Raw genomic sequence first — 25,095 nt, forward strand, 5'->3', positions numbered from 1 at the left:
ACTGTACGCAATACTCCAAATGCGGCCGTACTAGAGTTTTGTACAACTGCAACATGACCTCATGGCTCCGGAACTCAATCCCTCTACCAATAAAGGCCATCACACCATAGGCCTTCTTCACAACCCTATCAACCTGGGTGTCAACTTTCAGGGATCTATGTACATGGACACCGAGATCCCTCTGCTCATCCACACTACCAAGAATTTTACCATTAGCCAAATATTCCTCATTCCTGTTATTCTTTCCAAAGTGAATCACCTCAAACTTCTCCACATTAAACTCCATTTGCCACCTCTCAGCCCAGCTCTGCAGCTTATCTATGTCCCTCTGTAACCTGCAACATCCTTCCGCACTGTCTACAACTCCACCGACTTTAGTGTCGTCTGCAAATTTACTCACCCATCCTTCCGCGCCCTCCTCTAGGTCATTTATAAAAATGACAAACAGCAACGGCCCCAGAACAGATCCTTGTGGTACGCCACTCGTAATTGAACTCCATTCTGAACATTTCCCATCAACCACCACTCTCTGTCTTCTTTCAACTAGCCAATTTCTGATCCACATCTCTAAATCACCCTCAATCCCCAGCCTCCGTATTTTCTGCAATATCCGACCGTGGGGAACCTTATCAAACGCTTTACTGAAATCCATATACACCACATCAACTGCTCTACCCTTGTCCACCTGTTCAGTCACCTTCTCAAAGAACTCGATAAGGTTTGTGAGGCATGATTAGCATTGATAAAGGACTGGCTAACTAACAGGAACTAAGGAGTCAGGATAAATGGGTTATCACAGGATGGCAAAGTATAATGAGTGGAGTGCCACAGGATGCTGGGACCTCAACTAATTTACAATGTGTATTAGTGACTTGGATGAAGGGAATGAGGGTATTACAGTCAAATCTGTTGGTGATACAAAGAAAGGTGGGAAATCAAATTGTGAGGAGGACAGAAAGAGTCTACAAAGGTTGAGGGGTGGACAAAATTGAATATTAAATGGGAAAATGGGATGTTCTACATTTTGGCAGAAAGTATAGATAAGCAGAATGCTATTTAAATGAAGAGAGACTAAAGAATGCTGCAGTACAGAGGGATTTGGCTGTTCTTGTAAATGATTCACAAAAGATTAGCAGCAGATCCAACAAGTAATTAGGAAGTAATTAGGAAGGGAAATGGTATGTTGGCCTTTAATGCAAGGGAGTTGGAGTATAAAAGTAGGGAAATCTTTCTACAACTGCACAGGGCATTGAGGAGACCCCACCAAGAGGACTGTGTACAGTTTTTGTCACTTTCTTTAAGGAGGCATTGGAAGCACTTTAGAGAAGCTTCACTGGACTAATCTTATCCGGAAAATTGAGCAGGTTGGGCCTACTCACATTGGAGTTCAGAAGACTGGAAGGTGACCTTGTTGAAACATATAAATTCTGAGAGTACTCAACAGAGTAGATGCTGAGAGAATGATTCCCCTCGTGGGGGAATCGAGAAATAGGAGACGCAGTTTAAACATATGGAGTCACCCATATCAGACAGCGATGAGGAATTTCTTCTCTCAGCAGACCATTAGTCTTTGGAATTCTCTTCCCCAGAGAGCAGTGGAAGTTAAATCATTGAATATATGTAAGGCAGACAACCAGCGACACAGATTTATGTTTTTGGCTTAGTGATGCATGGGTAATGTGAGAAAGAACATTTTTTTATTTAACAAGTGGGAATGGCTTGGAAGCTGCTATCCTTGAGGGTTGTTGAAGAGTCAATGATTTCAGGAGGATTTTGGATAGTCACTTGATTATCCAAATAAATTTGCAGGGCATGGGGAATAGGATGGGAGAATGGGACTGACTTTACAGCATGTATTCAATGGTCCAAATGGCCTCTTTTATATTGTTTGATTCTGACTTGTTGATATTCCTTCCACCCACTCAGTAACACTTCCTGATATAATCCATGGCTCTCTATAATGCTTCCTTATTTACTCCAGGCATCTATTTTCAGTAAAACTTGCTGCTTAACTCCAACCCTCTGTAACATACAATAGAATTCAATTCCGACAGTGCAAAAGGAAGCCATTTGGTCCATCGAGACTGCACTGACCCTCTGAAACAGCACCCAACCCAGGCTCACTCCCCCGCCCTATCCCCGCAACCTCACCTAACCTACACATCTTTGATCACAAAGGGGAAATTTAGCATGGCCGATCCATCTAACCTGCACATCTTTGGACAGTGGGAAGAAACAGGAGCACCTGGAGGAAATCCACGCAGACACGGGGAGAAAGTGCAAACTCCACACCAGACAACCACGCAAGGTCGGAATTGAACCTGGGTCCCTGATGTTGTGAGGCAGCAGTGCTAACCACTGTGCCGCCGTGCTGCCCTTTGCTTGCACACATCTGAATGAAGGTGGCAGATCCACCATGCCTCTCAGTAATACTATGAAACACCTTACACACTCTCAGTGATATTGATATTGCTTACACCCCTTGCTAATAGTCTACCATTGGTTATACATATTGCCCATCCCATTTTGTTCAGGCACCAGTGCATGCTCTGAGTGGGGAGAGAGCAATTGCTCAGAGCCCAGATTCTCTAAACCTTGTGCTTATGTATTTTCAGCAAATGAGCTGCACTCCTGCAGTGAAGGCACTGAAGCTGTGAGCAGTGACGGAGCTGAAGCTGTGAGCAGTGAAGGCACTGAAGCTGTGAGCAGTGGAGGCACTGACGCTGTGAGCAGTGAAGGCACTGAAGCTGTGATCAGTGAAGGCACTGAAGCTGTGATCAGTGGAGGCACTGAAGCTGTGAGAAAGGAAGGCACTGAAGCTGTGAGCAGTGAAGGCACTGAAGCTGTGATCAGTGAAGGCACTGAAGCTGTGATCAGTGGAGGCACTGAAGCTGTGAGCAGTGACGGAGCTGAAGCTGTGAGCAGTGAAGGCACTGAAGCTGTGAGAAAGGAAGGCACTGAAGCTGTGAGCAGTGAAGGCACTGAAGCTGTGATCAGTGAAGGCACTGAAGCTGTGAGCAGTGGAGGCACTGACGCTGTGAGCAGTGAAGGCACTGAAGCTGTGATCAGTGAAGGCACTGAAGCTGTGAGCAGTGACGGAGCTGAAGCTGTGAGCAGTGAAGGCACTGAAGCTGTGAGAAAGGAAGGCACTGAAGCTGAGAGAAAGGAAGGCACTGAAGCTGTGAGCAGTGACGGAGCTGAAGCTGTGAGCAGTGGAGGCACTGAAGCTGTGAGCAGTGAAGGCACTGAAGCTGTGAGAAGTGGAGGCACTGAAGCTGTGAGCAGTGAAGGCACTGAAGTTGTGAGAAGTGGAGGCACTGAAGCTGTGAGCAGTGAAGGCACTGAAGCTGTGAGAAAGGAAGGCACTGACGCTGTGAGCAGTGAAGGCACTGAAGCTGTGAGAAGTGAAGGAGAAAGTAAACTGCAGAAAAGTGACCAGCTGAATGATCAAGAAGGAACTAAGAGCAGGGAGATACATGAACTCAAATCCAGAAAACCTATAGAAAAAGCCAAGAAGGATTCGGGACCCAGGTGAGAAGCTTGTCCTGTTAGAAACAAGCCGTTATTTTTCCCATGGATCCTTACTGAGGTAGGAGACTGATTATTCATTAACTTTCAAAGACATGTAGGCAGCATGGTAGCATTGTGGATAGCACAATCGCTTCATAGCTCCAGGGTCCCAGGTTCGATTCCGGCTTGGGTCAGTGTCTGTGCGGAGTCTGCACATCCTCCCCGTGTGTGCGTGGGGTTCCTCCGGGTGCTCCGGTTTCCTCCCACAGTCCAAAGATGTGCAGGTTAGGTGGATTGGCCATGATAAATTGCCCCTAGTGTCCAAAATTGCCCTTAGTGTTGGGTGGGGTTACTGGGTTATGGGGATAGGGTGGAGCTGTTAACCTTGGGTCGGATGCTCTTTTCAGGAGCCGGTGCAGACTCGATGGGTCGAATGGCCTCCTTCTGCACTGTAAATTCTATGAAATGTTGCTCGCTCTTTTTAACATAATTTTTGTTGATCAGTGACAGTGTCTGTCATTATATCATGAAATCTCCCCCATACAGATGGAGGCCGTTGAGCCTATTTTGTCTGTGCTGGCTCTGTGAAAGAGCTCAGCAATTAATGCTTCCCCAACAGCCCTTCTGTTTTTGTGATTCAAGTATTCCTCCCACTCTCTTTTTGAAATTTACTATTGTATTATGAAGTGGGTTTCGGAGACAAAGAACAAAGAAAAGTACAGGAACAGGCCCTTCGGCCCTCCAAGCCTGCGCCAACCATGCTGCCGATCTAAACTAAAACCTTCTGGGGTCTGTATCCCTCTATTTCCATCCTTTTCATGTATTTGTCAAGACGCCCCATAAATGTCACTATCGCACCTGGTTCCACCACCTCCTCAGGCAGTAGGTTCCAGGCACCTACTACTCTCTGTGTAAAACAAACTTCCATCGCACATCTCCTCTAAGCCTTGCCCCTCGCACCTTACATCTATGTCCCCCTAATAATTGAATCTTCCACACTGGGAAAAAGCTTCTGACTATCCACTCTGTCTAACCCCCTCATAATTTTGTCGACTTCTATCAGGTCGCCCCTCAACTTCCGTCGTTCCGGTGAGAACAAACCAAGTTCATCCAACCTCTCCTCAGAGCTAATGCTGTCCATACATCCTGATAATCCACTTTCTGTGCCCTCTGCAAAGCTTCCACATCCTTCTGGTACTGTGGTGACCAGAATTGAACACTATATTTGAAGTGTGGCCTAATTAAGGTTCTATACAGCTGCAGGATGACTTGCCAATTTTTATACTCAATGCCTTGGCCGATGAAGGCAAGCATACCTTATGCCTTTTTGACTACCTCCTCCACCTGTGTTGCCCCTTTCAGTGACCTGTACACCAGATCCCTCTGCTGTAAATACTCTGAAGGGTTCTGCCATTTACCGTATATTTACCACCTGTATTAGACCTTCCAAAATGCATTACTTAATTTTATCTGGACTAAACTCCATCTGTCATCTCTCCACCCAAGTTGCCACACGATCTATAACCTGCTGAATCTTCTGACAGTCCTCATCCACAATTCCACCTACCTTTGTGTCGTCTACAAACTGACTCATCAAACAAATTCCATTTTTCTCCAAACCATTCCCGTACCAGCCTCCCCGAACAGGCGCCGGAATGTGGTGACTAGGGGCTTTTCACAGTAACTTCATTGAAGCCTACTCGTGACAATAAGTGATTTTCATTTCATTTATATATACTCCTAACTGCAAAGGTCTCAGCATTGATCCCTGTGGAACACCACGAGTTACAGCCCTCCATTCAGCAAAGCACCCTTCCAATGCTACCCTCTGTCTTCTCTGACTGAGCCAGCTCTGTATCCATCTTGCCATCTCAACTCTGATCCCTTGTGACTTCATTATTTGTATCAGTATTCCATGAGGGACCTTGTCAAAGGCCTTGCTGAAATCCATGTCGACAAAATCCACTGCCCTACCTTCATCAATCATCTTCGTCACTTCCTCAAAAAACTCGATAAAGTTTGTGAGACACCACCTCCTCTTCACAAAACCATTGCCTCTTGCTAATACGCCCATTTGCTTCCAAATGGGAGTAAATCCTGGCTTGAAGAATCCTGTCCAATAATTTCCCTGCCACTGACGTAAGGCTCACCGACCTGTAATTTCCTGGATTATTTTTGTCACCCTTCTTTAAGAAAGAAGCAACATTAGCTATTCTCCAGTCCTATGGGACCTCACCTGTAGCCAATGAGGATTCAAAGATTTCTGTCAAGACCCCAGCAACTTCCTTCCTTGCCTCCCTCAGTATTCTGGGGAAGCTCCCATCACACCCTGAGCCTTATCTACCTTAATGTTTTTACCAACACTTCCTCCTTTTTGATCTCAATGTGACCCAGACTACTGTATCAACACACCCTTCCCCTGATTCATCATCTGGCAAGTCCTTCTCTTTGGTGAATATTAATGCAAAGTACTCATTCAGTATTTCACCCATTTCCTCTGGTTTCACGCATAGAATTCCTCCACTGTCCTTGAATGGGCCAACCCTTTCCATGACTACCTTCTTGCTCGTTATACATGTATAAAAAGCCTTGAGATTTTCCTTAATCCGGTTTGCCAATGACTTTTTGTGACTCCTTTTAGCCTTCCTGACTACTTTCCTTGTATTCTTCACGGGCTTCGTCTATTCCAAGCTTTCTAGCCATGCTTCCTTTTTCTTTTCTTAGAATCATAGAATTTACAGTGCAGAAGGAGGCCATTCGACCCATCAAGTCTGCACCAGCTCTTAGAAAGAACACCCTACCCAAGCCCACACCTCCACCCTATCCCCATAACCCAGTAACCCCATCCAACACTAAGGGCCATTTTGGACACTAAGGGCAATTTAGTATGGCCAATCCACCTAACCTGCACATCTTTGGACTGTGGGAGGAAACCGGAGCACCCGGAGGAAACCCACGCACACACGGGGCGAATGTGCAGACTCCGCACAGTGACCCAAGCCGGGAATTGAACCTGGGACCCTGGAGCTGTGAAGCAATTGTGCTTACCACAATGTTATCGTGCTACCCACGGTCCGTTTGGACTAGGCTTGCAATATGCCTTGCTATCCAAGATTCCCGAAGCTTACCATACTTATATTTTTTCCTCACAGGAACATACAGGTATTCAATTCCTATCAACTGACATTTGAAAGCTTCCTACATGCTAGAAGTTGATTTACCCTCAATCATCCGCCCCCAATTTAGATTTTTCAGTTCCTGCCGAATATTGTTATAATTAACCTTCTCCAAATTTAGCACTTTTGTCCGCGGACTGCACTTATCTTTATCTAACAGTACCTTAAAACATACTGAATTATGGTTACCGTTCCACAAATGCTCCCTTACTGAAACTTCGACCACCTGGCCAGGCTCTTTCCCAAAACCAGATCCAGTACGGCTCTTCCCTAGTTGGACAATCTACATATTGTTTTGAGAAGCCCTCCTGGATGCTCCTTACAAACTCTGCCCCATCCAAGCCCCTAGCACTACGTGAGTCCCAGTCAATATAGGGCAAGTTAAAATCACCCAGCACGACAATCCTGTTGCTTTTGCTCTTTTCAAAATTCTGTCTACATATCTGTTCCTCTATCCCCCACAGGCTGTTGGGAGGCCTGTAGTAAACCCCCAACATTGTAACTGCGCCCTTCCTATCCTTGAGCTCTATCCATATTGCATCGCTGCATGAGCCCTCTGAAGTGCCCTTCCAGAGTAAAGCTGTAATATTCTCCTTCACCAGCAGTGCAACTCCCCCACCCCTTTTACAACCCCCCTATCTCGCCTTAAACATCTAAATCCTGGAAAGTTTAGCTGCCAATCATGTCCTCAACCAAGTCTCTGTAATGGCAACAACATCACAGTTCCAAGTACTAATCTAATCCAAGCTCTAACTTCATCTGCCTTACTTGTTATGCTTCTCGCATTGAAACAAATGCGAGACCACCAGTACCTCGGTGTTTGCAACATCTCCCTGCCTGCTATTCCTCTACATCTTACTGGCCCTATTCTCTAGTTCCCCCTGTTGTTTCTGACCTATTGCTCCGGTTCCCACTCCCACTTTCTCGACAAGAAGATACTGACATGGGTGAAGGAAACGAGAATGTGCACTCGCGCCTCTTACCACTCCTCGTCCAGTCAGCCATAAACCGACCCCATGATGGAGCACGACTATTTCTCAGTGCTCATGCACCTCCACCAGCAAACCCACCTTAAATCGGGTCAAAAAAGACCAAGCAATTCCAGTTCATGGGGGAGCCACCAAATGTGCAACCACTCCATGGCCGCCACCGGAAGCCCCCTTAATGACGTCTTCGCCAGTTGTGTTGACTGCTTGTCTCAGTACTTTCTCTCCTCCCATAAGCTATTGCAAGTGTGCAAAAAATGTAAAGATTGTGGGCGGGATTCTCCGTCCAGCCGCACTCATTTTCTGGAGGTTCCCCTGTCCCAGCGGCCGGCATGGTTTCTCATTGTGGGCAACCCCATGCCGTCGGGAAATCTGCGGGCGTGAGTGCACTGCCGGGGAATCGGAGGATCCCGCCGACAAAGAATCCCACCCACTATGTTTTCAAATCAACAGGCTGGTCAGAGCAAGGAAAGTTTAGAGGGGACATTGGTTACGTTCTCTTTCCATTTGAACTGAATTATGGCTTGGCTGAGAAGCTGAAATATTCTTACCTTTACCTCGGCAGAATGACAAAGCAGTTCCTGCGGCAGCACTGTAAACAGCAGAAGCTCTACCAGACACCTTACCTGAATGACACGCTCTATTTGCACTTTAAAGGTTAGTGGCACTTTAATTATATCCAAACATCCCTAACTAGTAATTTCACGGCCTGGGGTTTCCTTTGTGCACTCAATCCAAAGTTAGACCCAGAAATGTGCCCAACGTTAGCCTCATTTTACTCCACTGACCTTCCAAATCTCATATGGATGCAAATGATTTCCACCTACAGGGGAGCAGGAAAAGGGATTCTTTGCATTGCACTATCTTGAATAAACTGATGTTGATGAAAGACACTCTGTGAATAAACCTCCTTTACTGAGTGAATTATAGCAGATGCCACTTATAGTCAACACATTTACGTGAAAGGGAATTCCTGACTATAATCACTATAATCTGATGGCACTCTATGAAGAATGCATTTTTTATTCGTTCATGGAATGTGGGCATCACTGGCTGGACCAGCATTTATTGCTGAGGATCTCGAGTCACATATAGGCCAGGTAAGGACGACAGATTTCCTTCCCTAAAGGACATTAGTGAACCAGCTGGGTTTTCATGACAACCGACAATGGTTTAATGGTCACCTTTAGACTTTTTATTGCAGATTTTTATTGAACTCAAATTTCATCATCTGCCAGGGTGGGATTCAAACCCGTGTCCCCAGAGCATGACTCTGGATTATTAGTCCAGCAAAAGTACCACTGCCTCCCTACCATTCACAAAGAAATTTAACAAGCTTTCATGCAATTCAACTAGCTTTAATAAACTGCAGTCAGTGCTTTGTATGAACCTGTACCACTTCAAACACAGAGGAGAAGTTCAGTTAAATAGAAGGTGATTAAACATTAACCCGGTGTTATTCACTTATGTTTATTCTCCTCTTTTATGTTGATTTCAGTAATTGAAGATGATGTTTGGACTTTTAGTTTACAGGTACCCGTCGCTATTAAAAAGGGCTTTTATTCTTATGTTCAGGACAAACTATTGAGTCAGGACAGTTGTTTCTGTCTGAAATCACTGATGACACTTGTTTTGTTATGCTCTTGACGTAGCATAAGCTCCTTCCTTGATGTGCACTCTGACAAAGGAAGGTTCAGACTTGGAGATAGCTTTAACACATTTATTAAACTGTTAACAATTCTCCTACTTGGATTCGACTCTCCTGTTAATCCTGCTATAGCTACTCAGACTGACGAACCAGTCTGCTACAATCCACGTGGTGGGTGTGATGTGTTCCAAATCAACCCTGTCTCCTTACTAAGCGTCTCCACTGAAAAGAGGAAGATCATGTGTGCTGTGTCCTTTATATATGGGTTGGTGTAATGCCCTCCTGTGGTAATGTCACCTCTGTGTGTGTCGTGAATGCCCATTGGTCGTGTCCTATCTTACTGACCTATTGGTTGAATGTCTGTGTGTCATGTCTCTGGTGCTCCCTCTAGTGTCTAGCTAGTCTACATATATTTACATTAACCCCTTGGGTATTTACAGCGATGCATATCACCACAACACTGGAACCAGAAACTTTCAAATTGGCATTAACAGAAATGGGTAATGGCTAATGTTTCTTCGCCAAAATAAATGTATGCCCATTTTAAACCTGGCAGTTCAATGTCATGGGGTCTATTGTTAGCTCCAAATATAGAGAAGATTCAGGCTCAGAAATTGTTTTTCAATTCGATTCAAAATGACAATTCATAGAATCATAGAATCCCTACAGTACAGAAGGAGGTCCTTCGGCCCAATGAGTCTACACAGCCCCTGAAAGAGCAACCCACCTAAGCCCACACTTCCACCCTATCCCCATAACCCAGCAACTCCGCCAAACCTTTGGATACTACGTGACCAATCTACCTAACCTGCACCTCTTTGGACTGTGGGAGGAAACCGGAGCACCCGGAGGAAACCCATGCAGACACGGGGAGAACGTGCAGACTCCGCACAGACAGTGACCCAAGCCTGGAATTGAAACCTGGTGCTGTGAAGCAACAGTGCTAACCACTGTGCCACCGTGCTGCCCATATTTGATTGAATATAATAGATAGATATAACTGAGATAACATTGTGCACATCAAAACAATAGTCTTTTGGTGATGATTCAGTTGCACTCTAGTTTTTATCAAAGCTGGATACCTTTAGAAATGAACTTCAATTCAGTTAAGAAGGTCTGATAGGAAATAAGGCCTGATAGGAAAACAATGAGACCGGAGTGTAGCCAACCCCGAAAAGAAGACCTGGATGTATGACAAAGGACTGGCAAAACCATGGTAACAGTTTGTAGCTGGTGTCATAGAACATAACACCTATTATCAGGATCAGCTAGAAATAAAGTTTAAGGAAAATACCAAAGCCTTTTATTCGTATATAAGGAGCAAGAGGGTAACTAGAGAAAGGATTGGCCCACTCAAAGACAAAAGAGGGAATTTATACGTGGAGTCAGAGGAAATGAGTGAGCTTCTTAATGAGTACTTGCATCGGTATTCACCAAGGAGAGGGACATGATGGATGTTGAGGCTAGGGATGGATGTTTAAATACTCTAGGTCATGTCGGCATAAGGAAGGGGGAGGTTTTGGGTATTCTAAAAGGCATTAAGGTGGACAAGTCCCCAGGACCGGATGGGATCTATCCCAGGTTACTGAGGGAAGTGAGGGACGAAATAGCTGGGGCCTTAACAGATATCTTTGCAGCATCCTTGAGCACGGGTGAGGTCCCGGAGGACTGGAGAATTGCTAATTGTTGTCCCGTTGTTTAAGAAGGATAGCAGGGATAATCCAGGGAATTATAGACCCGTGAACTTGACGTCAGTGGTAGGCAAACTGTTGGAGAAGATACTGAGGGATAGGATCTATTCCCATTTGGAAGAAAATAGACTTATCAGTGATAGGCAGCATGGTTTTGTGCAGGGAAGGTCATGTCTTACAAACCTAATAGAATTCTTTGAGGAAGTGACAAAGTTAATTGATGAGGGAAGGGCTGTAGATGTCATATACATGGACTTCAGTAAAGCATTTGATAAAGTTTCCCATGGCAGGTTGATGGAAAAAGTGAAGTCGTATGGGGTTCAGGGTGTACTAGCTAGATGGATAAAGAACTGGCTGGGCAACAGGAGACAGAGAGTAGTGGTGGAAGGGAGTGTCTCAAAATGGAGAAAGGTGACTAGTGGTGTTCCACAGGGATCTGTGCTCGGACCACTGTTGTTTGTGATATACATAAATGAAAAGGACAAAGGTATAAGTGGTCTGATGAGCAAGTTTGCAGATGATACTAAGATTGGTGGAGTTGCAGATAGCGAGGCGGACTGTCAGAGAATACAGCAAAATATAGATAGATTGGAGAGTTGGGCAGAGAAATGGCAGATGGAGTTCAATCCAGGCAAATGCGAGGTGATGCATTTTGGAAGATCTAACTCAAGAGCAGACTATATGGTCAATGGAAGAGTCCTGGGGAAAATTGATGTACAGAGAGATCTGGGAGATCAGGTCCATTGTACCCTGAAGGTGGCTGTGCAGGTTGATAGAGTGGTCAAGAAGGCATACAGCATGCTAGCCTTCATCGGGCATGGTATTGAGTACAAGAGTCGGCAGGTCATGTTACAGTTGTATCGGACTTTGGTTAGGCCACATTTGGAATACTGCATGCAGTTCTGGTCACCACTTTACCAGAAGGATGTGGATGCTTTGGAGAGGGTGCAGAGGAGGTTCACCAGGATGTTGCCTGGTATGGAGGGTGCTAGCTATGAAGAAAGGTTGAGTAGATTAGGATTATTTTCGTTGGAAAGACGGAGGTTGAGGGGAGACCTGATTGAGGTCTACAAAATTATGAGAGGTATGGACAGGGTAGATAGCAACAAGCTTTTTCCAAGAGTGGAGGTGTCAATTACAAGGGGTCACGGTTTCAAGGTGAGAGGGGAAAAGTTTACGGGAGATGTGCGTGGAAAGTGTTTTACGCAGAGGGTGGTGGGTGCCTGGAATGCTTTGCCAGCGGAGGTGGTAGAGGCAGGTACGATAGCATCATTTAAGATGCATCTGGACAGATATATGAACGGGTGGGGAACAGAGAGAAGTAGACCTTGGAAAATAGGCAACAGGTTTAGATAAAGGATCTGGATCGGCTGGGAGGGCCGAAGGGCCTGTTCCTGTGCTGTAATTTTCTTTTTCTTCTTTGTTGTTCTAAAAGTCAATCCCTGACTATTCCTGTGTATTTCCCTTTTGAACTAGTATTTAGTCATCCTTTTGATAGTATTCCCATTCAGGTGATTACAGTGGGATATGATTGAAGTTAGGTTCATTCATTTATTTCACCTGGTACTCCGAACGTCCCAAAACATTTCTGTGACATAAATCTAACTTTTTTTATTGTAAATTTATGGAAATTTGTTTTGGAAATGGAAATGAAAATGGAAAATTGCAAACTTTCAGGCTCTCTCTCTAAAGTTATTGGAAAATAAAAAAAGCCCTCGTTTGATAACTTTTTAACAGCCTTGAGGTTTTGACCTGTAATTTTGTGACCCTACCAGTTTTGATTATCTGCGATCAAATCGTGTTAGGGATTAGTAACAACAACGTCCTGGAGAGATTGCTAAGGGCGAACGAGCTCCAGCTCAATGATGCCATTAAAATTTGCCATGCCAGCGAGCTAGCTGCACAGCAGATTAGCACTCTAAACCCGAAGAATTTTGGTGCAAAGCTCGGAGAAGCAGCCAATGCCCCTTAGTATTGTGACGCACCCTAAGGCAAAATGTGATCCCAGCAGCGGTGGCCATTTTAAGCAAGTAATCAAAATCACCATTTTATGAAAGTGACGCGGTAACAACATTTGCAAAGGCAAGGTCCAGCATTTGGTAAAGTCTGTTCCAAGTGCAAAGGCAAAAATCACAAAAAAAACCAATGTTTTCTAATACAAAATCGGAAATACCAAAGTCACTCAACATGATTGATTAAATAAATCTCGAAGACACTTTTTCACAGAAAGTTGATTGAGGAACTCTATTGGCAGGCAAAGGGATGGCTGGTAAGTGGGAGGCTCTCAAAAATGTGTTAACCACGGTTCAGGATAAGCACATTTCTTTTAGAGTGAAGGGCAAGGCTGGCAGAGAACCCTGGATGACTTGCGCTATTGAGGCTCTGGTCAAAATGAAGAAGGAGGCATCTGACATGCATTGGCAGCTGCGGCTGTTGCTAGGTGTTGCTTTTACTTAATTTCTCTGTTTTAATAACCTTTGCTCTAGAGTCGCCAGGTACCTTTCTGATACCACCACGAGGTTCAAAGCCAAGTGCTGATCAATAACTCAATACACCAGTTTGTAACTTTCAAATCAAAACTCATTTATTATACACGCAGTCAATCACTACTCATGCATAAAACTCTACTTACTAGACTATCACTATAACTAAAGGCCTATACTTAGCTTTCAAATGGCCCACCAGGTCAGAGGAACAAATGACTGTGTCCGGTTCTGAGTCTGCAGGTTTCAAGCTGGTATTGGAATAGTAGCTAGGAGCGCCTGTCTCGTAGCGTGCGTTGACTGGAGACTTACTTTGTTGGCGCAGCTGCTAGGCAGGTCTCTCCTTGTTGAGAGTCACAGTCAAGAGTTCTTTGAGGGTTGCCAAGAGAGCCTGCCAAGAGAGTAAACTGAACTTGGGGACTCTACTTTATAGTCCCCAGGGGTTTTGCGCCCTTTTGGGCAGACCCCGGACCTGGTCCCAATTAATTGGACCAAGTCCCAATCGTTTCAATCGATTTCTCCAATACCGGAGCTGTTCCCTGATCGCTGGGTGGTTCCGATGTGTCCATTTGCCTTCCTTTGTCCTGGCTCCTGCTGGTGCCGGGGAGTCTGGTTTGGTCCCGATTGCTTCAATTATTCTAATTGTTTCTGGGGATTGCTCATTAGTATGTAAATGGCTATTGGTTTCGGTTCTATCTGGGTTCTGCAAGTCTTAATGCACAGGAAACCTTGCACCTGCTTGTTTTCCTGTGCCTGGCCAATTTTCCCTGTATTCTTTGCGGGCCTCCATTTTGGAATCGGGAAGTGGCCACCCCAGGTGGTTACAGGGTCAAGTGGATCCCTTGAAGAGTATAGAGGTTGTCGGAGTAGAGTTAGAGACAAATCAGGAGGATAAAAAGAGGACATGAGATTGCTTTGGCAGATAAGGCAAAGGAGAATCTAAAAAGTTTCCATAAATACATAAACGGGCAAAAGAGTAATGAGGGAGAGAGTAGGGCCTCTTAAGGATCCACCAGGTCATCTTTGTGCGAACCACAAGAGATGGGTGAGATCCTAAATGATTATTTCTCATTGGTATTTACTGATGAGAAAGGCATAGATATATGGGAACTTGAGGAAATAAATAGTGATGTCTTGAGGAGTGTACATATAATAGAGAAGGAGGTGCTGGAAGTCTTAAAACGCATCAAGGTAGATAGATCTCCGGGACCTGATGAAATGTATCCCAGGACATTGTGGGAGGCTAGGGAGGAAATTGCGGGTCTCCTAGAAGAAATATTTGAATCATTGACTGCCACAGGTGAGGTGCCTGAAGATTGGAGGGTCGCAAATGTTGTGCCTTTTTTAATAAGGGCCTGGGAACGACAGACAGGGAAAAGCCTGGGAACGACAGACCGGTGAGCCGAATGCCTGCGGTGGGTAAGTTGCTAGAGGATATCCAGAAAGACAGGATCTTCGGGCATTTAGGAAGGACTGATTGGGGACAGTCAGCATGACTTTGTGAGTGGAAAATTATGTCTCACAAATTTGATTGAGTTTTTTGAAGGGGTAACCAAGGAGGTAGATTGGGGCTGTGCAGTCGACGTTGTCTCCATGGACTTTAGCAAGGGCTTCGACAAGGTACCACATGGTCGGTTGTTGCAAAAGGTTAAATCTCACGGGGTGAAGTAGCCAATTGGATACAAAATTGGCTTGACGGCAGAAGGCAAGGGGTGGTTGTGGAGGGTTGTTTTTCAAACTGGAGGCCTGTGACCAACGGTATGCTTCAGGGATCAGTGCTGGGTCCACTGTTATTTGCTATTTATATTAATGATTTTGGATGAGAATTTGGGGGGCATGGTTAGTAAATTTACAGATGAACCATGATTGGTGGCACAGTGAAGAACGGGATCTTGATCAGTTGGGCCAGTGGGCCGAAGAATGGCAGCTGGAGTTTAATTTAGATAAATGTGAGGTGATGCATTTTGGTCAATCAAATGGGGGCAGGACCTACTCAGTTAATGGTTGAGAGTTGGGGAAAGTTATAGAACAAAGAGGTCAAGGAGTACAGGTTCATATCTCCTTGAAAGTGGAGTCACAGGTAGACAGGGTGGTGAAGAAGACATTCAGTATGCAAGGGTTCATTGGTCAGAACATTGAATACAGGAGTTGGGATGTCTTGCTGAACTTGTACAAGACATTAGTAAGGCCACATTTGGAATACTGTTTGGAGTACAGTTCTAGTCACTCTATTATAGAAAGGCTATTATTAAACTAGAAAGAGTGCAGACCTCCCTTGAGAATGTCAGTATATCAAAGGAGAAAGTGTTGAGTATCCAAAATTGCATTAAGGTACACAAGTCGCCCTGGGCCAGATGGAATCTATCCCAGTTACTGCGGGAGGCAAGGGGAGAAATAGCTGGGGCCTAAACAGATATCTTGGCAGACTAGTACAAAAACTAAAATCACATGGGATTCGGGGTGGGTTGGCTAGATGGACACAGAACTGTCTTGGCTATAGAAGTCAGGAGTAGCAGTGGAAGGGTGGAGGTGGAGGACAAATGTGGATGGTACCAGGAAGGCCCAGCCAACCACACCGACATGTTCTGGTCCTGCCCCAAACTTGTCGGAAGGAGAGTCATGGGAGTGAGAGTGGAGCCAAGCTCACTGGTGGCTGTCGGAATAATCAAGGTGTCGGAATAACCAGAACTCTCTGTGGGGAGAGGGACAGATGCCCTAGTCTCTGCCTCCCTGATCATCTGCCGGAGACTCCTGCTTGGCTGGAGATCAGCAGCACAACCCAAGGCTGCGGACTGGCTGTCCAACTTGGTGAAATTCCTCTAGCATGGCCAATTTTAGGAGTCGTCTTAATTATTTTGTCATTTAACATTTAAACATTTTAGGGTAGCATAGTGGTTTGCACTGTTGCCTCATAGTGCACGGGACTCCGGTTCAATTCTGGCCTTGGGTGACTGTCTGTGTGGAGTTTGCATGTTCTCTCCATGTCTGCGTGGTTTTCTTCTCGGTGCTCCGGTTTCCTCCCACAGTCCAAAGATGTACAGGTTAGGTGGATTGGCCGTGCTAAATTGCCCCTTGGTGTCCAGAAAGGTTAGGTGGGAGTACTGGGATACGGGGATAGGGTGGGGGCATAGGCTTAGATAGGGTGCTATTTCCATGGGTCGGTGCAGGCTGGATGGGCTGAATGGCCTCTTCACTGTAAATTCTATGATTCTATGATTTCTATCCACTGTGAATGTTGAAGGTGGAGAAAGTTGATTAATGAAGGGCAGCTGTTCACAGGTGCCTGGACTAATCAAAACATTTGTTTGGTTTTGTGATGGGTCAGGTTTCTCTCTAGTTTAACCACAACATGTATTAAGTAGTTAGAAGCTGCCTACATGTTTAGGGTGTGACAAAGGAGTACTGTAAATGATTAATCTTTTAATTGCAGCCAGTGTTTCATAGAATTTACAGTGCAGAAGGAGGCCATTCGGCCCATCGAGTCTGCACCGGCTCTTGGAAAGAGCACCCTACCCAAGGTCAACACCTCCACCCTATCCCCATAACCCAGCAACCCCACCCAACACTAAGAGCAATTTTGGACATGAAGGGCAATTTATCATGGCCAATCCATCTAACCTGCACATCTTTTGGACTGTGGGAGGAAACCGGAGCACCTGAAGGAAACCCACGCACACACGGGGAGGATGTGCAGACTCTGCACAGACAGTGACGCAAGCCAGAATCGAACCTGGGACCCTGGAGCTGTGAAACAATTGTGCTATCCACAATGCTACCGTGCTGCCCACTTGTAGAGGAGAGAGAATGTGTTGCCGAATGGTATCGATTTTGTGTTGATGAGCACTTGTTTTTTTCTGTTCTGCCTGGTGTAGGTTTCTCCTACATTGAGAACCTGGAGGAATACACTGGTCTGAGGTGCCTTTGGCTGGAGTGTAATGGCCTGTTAACGATTGAGAACCTGGATGCTCAGACTGAGCTCCGTTGCCTCTTCCTGCATCAAAACCTCATTCACAAAATAGAGAACTTGGAGCCGTTGCAGAAACTGGATTCCATCAACCTGAGCAACAACTACATCAAAATTATTGAGAACATCTGTGAGTAAAGCTCTGGTTGCTCTCCTGTCCTTTCCCATACATGAGAAGTGCTCACAATATAAGCACTCTGCTGTTTACCGCGCTGTTCATTGTCAACAGCCAATTCATTTGAGTGCCTGCAAGAATTAGAATGTGTAAATGACCATCACGTACACCCAAATTGTGGCAGAGTTTTAGCCTTTATACAAGTGCTAATTTATCCCTAATTGTATGTGTTCAGTTGTAGAGGAGAGAGAATGTGTTGGATTGGCGAGGTGCATGCAGAGAGGGGAGCGGAGGGGTAGTGGGCCAGGCAAAGAGTGCAGTGATGCCATGCTTGGGAGTGGACAGGGTTGGATTAGAAAATTACGAGGTGATGGGAGGTGTGCAGGAGGGTTATTGTGGGGATGTAGAGGGAAGGATGCAAGTGGGTGGCTGGGGAATAGGGAGGTAGGTGGGTGAAGGTGTGAGGAGAGGATGAAGTGCATGAAGAATGGCACCGGAATGGCCCTCACAAATTACATCTTATATGGTGTATTTTCTCTTTTTAACCTTTTAACAGTCTATCACAGTCCTCTCTTCCATTGCCAATCTCCGTGGGACTACCGTCGCTTAGATCCACCCTTGAACTATCCAATTACAGCCAGAAAGTCAGGTGCAACAGCTTCTCTTCCAACCCATTCTTCGTTACTTACGGAGTTCCTCCAGGACCTATACTTGATCCCCTCCTCTTCCTCACCTAGAGAAGAACATAAGAAATAGAAGCAGGAGTAGACCATACAACCCTTCATGCCTCCTCCGCCATTCAATTCCGCTGGCTGATCTTCTGCCTCGACTTCATTTTTCTACCTGATCCGCATATTTCTCAACTCCCTGAGAGACCAAACATTTGTCTATTTTAGTCTCTGCAACAATGGAGCATCCATACTCCACAGGAGGAGACAATTCCAAACTATCACAACCGTTTGGGTGAATAAATTTCTGCTCAACTCATTCCTAAATAATCAGCCCCTTATCCAGAGTGTGACCCCCATGTTCTAGTTTCCCCAACCAGGAGAAACGACCTCTGTGTCTACCTTGTCCAGAGTGTGACCCCATGTTCTAGATTCCCCAACCAGGAGAAACGACCTCTGTGTCTACCTTGTCCAGAGTGTGACCCCCATGTTCTAGATTCCCCAACCAGGAGAAACGACCTCTGTGTCTACCTTGTCATACCCCTTCACAATCTTGGCGATTTCAATAATATCAACTCTCATTCTTCCAAACTCCAGAGGATATAAACCCCTTTGCTCAGCCTCTCATCATTATACATCCCTCTCATCCCATGGACCGGTCAGTTGAAACTTCTCTGTACTGCATCCAATGCAAATATATCCTCCCTTAAATATGGAGAGGAAATCTGCACACAGTATTCTAGGTGTGCTCTGAACAGACCCATGTACAATTGTCGCAACATTTTCTTATTCTTGAACTCAAATTCTTGCAATACTGGTTAACATGCCATTTCATTGCTGCTGTACCTGCATTTAAACTTTGTTTTTTGTATGATTGCACCCAAGTCTCTCTGATCATCAACATTTAAAAGTTTTAGGCCTTTCTGAAAAATAATCTGCTTTTCTATCTTGTTACTAAAGTGAATAATCTCACATTTCGCCATGTTATACTCTATCTGCCACTTCATTCACTTAACCTGTCTAATATTTTTACAGTTTCTTTGTTTCCTCCCCACAGCTTCTATTCCCACCTTATTTTGTCATCAAGAGACTTGGATCACTACTCTTGGTCATTTGACTAAGTCATTGATATAGATTTTAAATATCTGAGGCTCCAACACTGCTCCTTGAGGCAATCTGCCAGTCACAACATTGACAATTTGAAAATGCTCATCATCCCTACTTTCTTTTTCTTGTACATTAACCAGTATATTCCATCTATATTCCCTTAACTCCATGAACCCTTATCTTGTGTATTAACATTTTCTTTGGCACTTTTATCAAATGCCTTTTGGAAATCCAAGTGTACTACATCTACAACTCTTTATATTCCCTACTGGTGATAACCTCAAAAATCTCTACTAAATTTATCAAACATCATTTTCTTTTTGTAAAATTATTTTTCAAGCCACTGGAAGGGATCAAGGCAAAGTGGGAGGAAGAGTTGGGAGAGGGTATGGAGGAGGGGTTCTGGTGTGAGGTGCTCCGGAGGGTGAATTCCTCCACCTTGTGTGTGAGGTTGGTGAGTGCACCTTACAAGGGCGAGTCGGTTCTTTGAGGGGGTAGAAGATGTGAACGTTGCGTTGGAGGCCCCGCAAACCACATTCATATGTTTTGGGCCTGTCCAAAACTGGAGGATTACTGGAAGGAGGTGTTTAGGGTAATCTCTAAAGTGGTACACGTGAAACTGGACCCGGGCCCTCGGGAGGCCATATTCGGGGTGTCGGACCAGCCAGGGTTGGAAACGGGCTGCCAAACTGGTGCCCCTGCACGAAGCTGCCTCCACTCGCTCCCAGATAGACCCCGTACCCACCATCCACTTCCTGATCATGGCTATGTTAGCTGCCCAGTAGTAGTTTATCAGACTCGGCAATGCAAGTCCTCCCTCGCTGCGGCTCCTTTCAAGCATCGCCTTCTTCACCCGCGGGGATTTTCCCGCCCAGACAAAGCTCATGATGATTTTGCAAGTCCTTTTGAAGAAGGATCGTGGGTAAAGATCGGGATGCACTTGAATATGAACAGGAATCTAGGGAGGATTGTCATCTTTACAGTCTGCACCCTCCCTGCCAGTGATAGCGGGAGTGCATCCCATTTCCAAAACTCCCTCTTCATTTGTTCCACCACTCTAGTCAAATTTAACTTATGCAACCTGCCCCAGTCTCGTGCCACCTGTATCCCCAAGTACTGGAAACTTTCCTCAACCAGCCTAAATGGCAGCTCCTTCAGTCTATTCTCCTGGCCCCTTGCCTGCACCACAAACATCTCACTCTTGGCCATATTTAATTTGTACCCTGAGAACCGGCCGAACTTCCTCAATGTTTCCAGTATATTTTCCATCCCGGCCAATGGGTCCGACACGTTCAGGAGCAGGTGCCCCCCCCGGCCTAGTCATTCCCTTCCACCCCTTCGCAGCTCTCAAAGCAATCACCAACGGCTCTATGGCCAGCGCGAACAGCAACGGGGAGAGTGGGCATCCCTGTCTGGCCCTGCGATGTAGTCTGAAATAATCTGACATTATCCTGTTCGTCCTAAAGCTAGCTTTTCTCCCCTCCAGCTTGCCCCTTACCATAAGGAATCTGCCCCTGCCGTCTGCGACTACGCCCTCCGCCTCAAATTGAACCCGCTTATTGATCATAATTGCTACCCCCCTGGACTTAAAATCCAAGTCCGAGTGGAAGACCTGGCTGATCCAGCCCTTCCTCAACCTGGTCTGGTCAGACACTTTCAGATGTGTCTCCTGCAACATAGTTACGTCCGCCTTTAGATCCCGCACACGTGCCCTTTTAACTGGCCCATTTAGTCCCCTGACATTCCAGGTGATCAGCCTGGTTGGGGGGGCACAACACCACCCCCCACCCCACCCCCCTCCAACGTCGGTCAGCCATAACCTTTCTTGGGCCTGCCCCCGGCCCATGCACCGCGCCATTCTTGGCTCGCTTCTTGGCCGCCTCCACCCCCAACCTCCTCTCCATTACCTCCTTCAAATCCCTCCCACGACAGCAGAATAACTCCCCAGCAACATCCCCGATAACCCCACCCCTGCCATCTACTGGCTGTATTCTCCTTCCCCCCCCCCCCCCCCCCATTGTTTCCCCGATCCCATCTCCCCACTCCCAGCATACCATCCCCCACTCCGACCCACTGGAACAGTCTCACTAAGATGGGAAAGATCAAACAGGATGTAAACATCAAACAGCACCGCGAGACTGCTCCAGGTACAATACAGTTCCAGCTGTGTACACAGAAAAGTGTTAACCCCCGTCCCTTTCTGAGCATAAATAAAATAACACCGCAATAACCCAGTACCCGTACATCACCCATCCAAAACAGGCATAAAAACCATAGACATAAATAAAACGAAAATCCCCAACCGACATCTTTAATCCCCATTGCTGACGGGCCAGCCCCTTGTTACAACACAGGCTCCAACCACCCAGAGAGCCCAACAAAAGGTACCCACCACAGCAGGAAAGAAAAGAGAAAAAAAAGCAACAAAAAAGGAAAAAGACCATATGAGAGGGGCGGGGTGGGGGGGGGGGGGGGGGGGGGTGGTGATCCCCTCACCCCCACAGGCAAAAGCTGCCCCCAAAAAATACACCACATGGCACCTTTAAAGCAGTAAACAGTCTACCAGCAGTCCAGGCACAGTAGGCATCCCCTCAAATGGTAACTCTCGGACCCGAACTTGCGTCCGTGGGTCCTTTTTTCAAGATCAGCCCCAATCCCTCGCGAAGGCCATAACTTCTTCGGGCTCGGAGAAGTAGTGGTGTTGGCCCTGATGCGTAACCCAAAGACTGGCCGGGAAGAGCAGACCAAACTACTCATGCTTTTTGAATAACACCTCCTTAACTTGTTTAAAGGCTGCTCGCTGCCTGGCCACCTCCTGTCTTAGGTCCTGGTAAATGCAAAGAACAGTGTTATTCAATGTGCTGCTCAGCGCTCTTTGCTCACTGCAGCACCCGCTCTTTCTCCACAAACCTGTGGAACCTAATCATCATCGGACAGGGGGGACCCCCCGGATGCATCTGTCTCGCCTGTACCCTCTGTGGGGCTCCAGCTCCGGCGGTCGCAGAAAGGCTTCAGCCCCCATCAGCTGCATCAACAGGCCTGCCACAAACGCTGTGGCATCAGCTCCCTCAGCCCCCTCCGGGAGGCCGATGATCCTCAGATTTTGTCTATGGGCTCTATTTTCCAGCTCCTCTACTCTGTCCAGCAGTCTTCTCTGTCTCTCCTTCAACCCATCGACTTCTAGCGCAGCAATCGTCTGCGCGTTCGCCTGCTCCTCCACCGCCTCTCCCAGCTCCTTAACTTTTTCACCCTGGGCATCTAGTCTCTGGTTCAGCTGATCCACTGCCTTCTGAAGTGGGTCCAAGTTATCCCGCTTCAACGACTCAAAACATGCTTTTTATCACCTGCAGCATGTTTTCCAGTGCTTGCTGGATCGCCAGGTCTGAGGTCCGTAGGTCCGCCATCTTTGCTCCCGGGTCAGCTTACCCTGCACCTTGCCTTTGTCCCTTCCTCTCCCGTTTTCGCTGCTTTCTTCTGCTCTCCCTCGGTTCCATACAGCTCTGCCCGCTCCTCAGCACCTTCGTGGCCGTCCTTTCAGCGCTCCACAGTCCCGCAAAACCGGGGAACCAGGTCCTCAAATCCCGCCGAAGTGAGAGCCCCCGAATGTGCAGCTAACTCACGCATCGCCGCCACCGGAAGTCTTTGGCACCTTATTTAACCATGACTTCCAACCCCATATCAACTTTTCATAAAGACTTTCTAATTCCACATCTGTGAGTCCATCTCTGCTTCTGCTTCAGCTCATTTGCTGCTGAAATCCTGAATTCCCAGACTGAACTAATCTAGTGCTGTCTGGCTTTTTATGTTCCACTCTCCATGAACTTGAGCTGATCCAAACTCTGCTGCACATCTACTAACTTGCCTGGAGCCCATTCACTCATCATCGCTGTGCTTGCTGAACTGCATCCATACCTGTTCTCCGATGTCTCCAATTTAAAATCCTCATCCTCGTGTTTAAGTTTATCCATGGCCTAGCTTACTTTATCTTTGTATTTTCCTTCAATCCCTATTCTCCCTTTCATGTTCTTTGCTTTATTTCCACCTCTCCGCTCACCTTCAGGTCATACCTTCAATCACTTGAGCTCTACAGTTGGGAATTCCCTCCCTAAACCTCTTTACTTCTTGCTCCTCTTTTAGGACTTTCTTTGGCCAAATCTTTGCTCACTGATTAATAACTCTTTAACTCTTTCTGTGTTAAAAGTACCCACAAGTGCAAGTTGTTGTGGCTCCATGTATGAAGATGAATAGTAGACAATTTGGCTGTTCCCTGGGCCTAGGTATAAACTACTGTACGTTTATATTAAAAAGGTTTAGAGAGGGGAATTGATCTATTGATACACTGCTGTGCATCATCAGATACTGTCTTTGCACTTGCCTTACAAAGGTACCCACCATGTAACGGGTTCCCTTAATCTAAACCTGTAATTATCTTTTTCTTTCTCAGCCTGTCTGCCAGAACTCAAAACGCTGCAGCTGGCTCACAACCAGCTGTGCACAGTAAAGGACATTGAACACCTTAAACAGTGCCCTAGCTTGAGTGTCCTTGACCTTTCACACAATAGACTGGATGATCCTGACATTATCACTGTCTTTAAGGCAATGCCTAATCTGGTAAGTGAAGCTTGTAGTTGTTCATTTTGGAAGGAAGAATAAAAGAACAGAGTATTATTTAAATGGAGAAAAACTGCAGAAAGCTGCAACACAAAGGAAGAATTTCTTCTCTGAGGGTTGTAAGTTTTTGGAACTCCTTACCATAGAGAGGTGTGAGAGTAGAGTCCATGTGTATTTTTAAGGCTGAAATGGATAGATTCTTGATCTCTAAGGGAATCAAGGGTTACGGAGATAGGACCGGAAAGTGGACATGAGAAATGTCGGATCAGCCATGACCCTATTGAATGGTGGAACAGGCCAAGGGGCTGAACGGCCTACCATTTTATTTCTTATAGGTATTGTCTCTGCCGGCCTGTACATGCAGATCTGAAGCCTCTGCTGGTGTGCACATGTAGATCTAGAGCCTCTGCCAGTGTGTACATGTAGATCTGGTGCTCTGCTCTTGTGTACCTGTGGTCTGGAGCATCTGCCGGTGTGTATATGTGGTCTGGAGCATCTGCCGGTGTGTACATGCACACCTGGAGCTTCTGCCTGTGTGTACATGCAGACCTGGAGCCTCTGCCTGTGTGTACATGCAGGCTTGGAGACTTTGTTGATGTGTACATGCAGACGTGGAGCCTTTCCGTGTATACATGTAGATCTGGAACCTCTGCTGGTGTGTATTTTTAAATATGGAGCCTCTGCCTGTGCGTATACGTAGATCTGGAACCTCTCCGGTGAGTACATGCAGACCTGGAGCCCTGCCTGTGTGTACATGCAGACCTGGAACCTCTGCTGGTGTGTATATGCAGATCTGGAGCCTCTGCCGTGCGTACATGTAGATATGGAGCCTCTGCTGGTGCGTGCCTGTAGACCTGGAACCTCTGCCTATGTGTGTGCAGAGTTATCTCCTTCAACATTCTTTGAACTTCAAAAACTTGTAAATTGCCTCCCTTTATTTCCTTTCAGAATATTAAATTCACAAAGCAGTAATACTGTACTATTTTTAGTATATATAAATGATTTGGAGGAAAATGTAAGTTTTGTAAGATGAGTAAGTTTGCGGATGACACAAAGGTTGGTGGCATTGTGGATAGTGATGAGGACTGTCAGAGGATACAGCAGGATATAGATCAGTTGGAGACTTGGGCGGAGAT

The 25,095-nt window shown here is 46.1% G+C and overlaps 1 protein-coding gene across 19 annotated transcripts in view; it reads left to right on the top strand.

Moving 5' to 3' along the window:
• The window catches only part of dnaaf1 (dynein axonemal assembly factor 1), a 176,868-nt gene that overhangs the window by 76,952 nt on the left and 74,821 nt on the right, over positions 1 to 25,095 (top strand). For 7 of the 19 annotated variants that reach the window (XM_038807180.1, XM_038807185.1, XM_038807189.1 and 4 more), the window contains 4 exons: positions 2,616 to 3,531; positions 8,238 to 8,329; positions 17,367 to 17,588; positions 23,793 to 23,959. In XM_038807180.1, the coding sequence (XP_038663108.1) occupies positions 2,616 to 3,531; positions 8,238 to 8,329; positions 17,367 to 17,588; positions 23,793 to 23,959 (1,397 nt within the window). The remainder of the gene's footprint in view (positions 1 to 2,615; positions 3,532 to 8,237; positions 8,330 to 17,366; positions 17,589 to 23,792; positions 23,960 to 25,095) is intronic. The other 12 variants (XM_038807173.1, XM_038807177.1, XM_038807178.1 and 9 more) reach the window with 12 other exon arrangements.

This window comes from Scyliorhinus canicula, chromosome 9 (assembly GCF_902713615.1).
Source record: "Scyliorhinus canicula chromosome 9, sScyCan1.1, whole genome shotgun sequence".
NCBI lineage: Eukaryota > Metazoa > Chordata > Chondrichthyes > Carcharhiniformes > Scyliorhinidae > Scyliorhinus > Scyliorhinus canicula.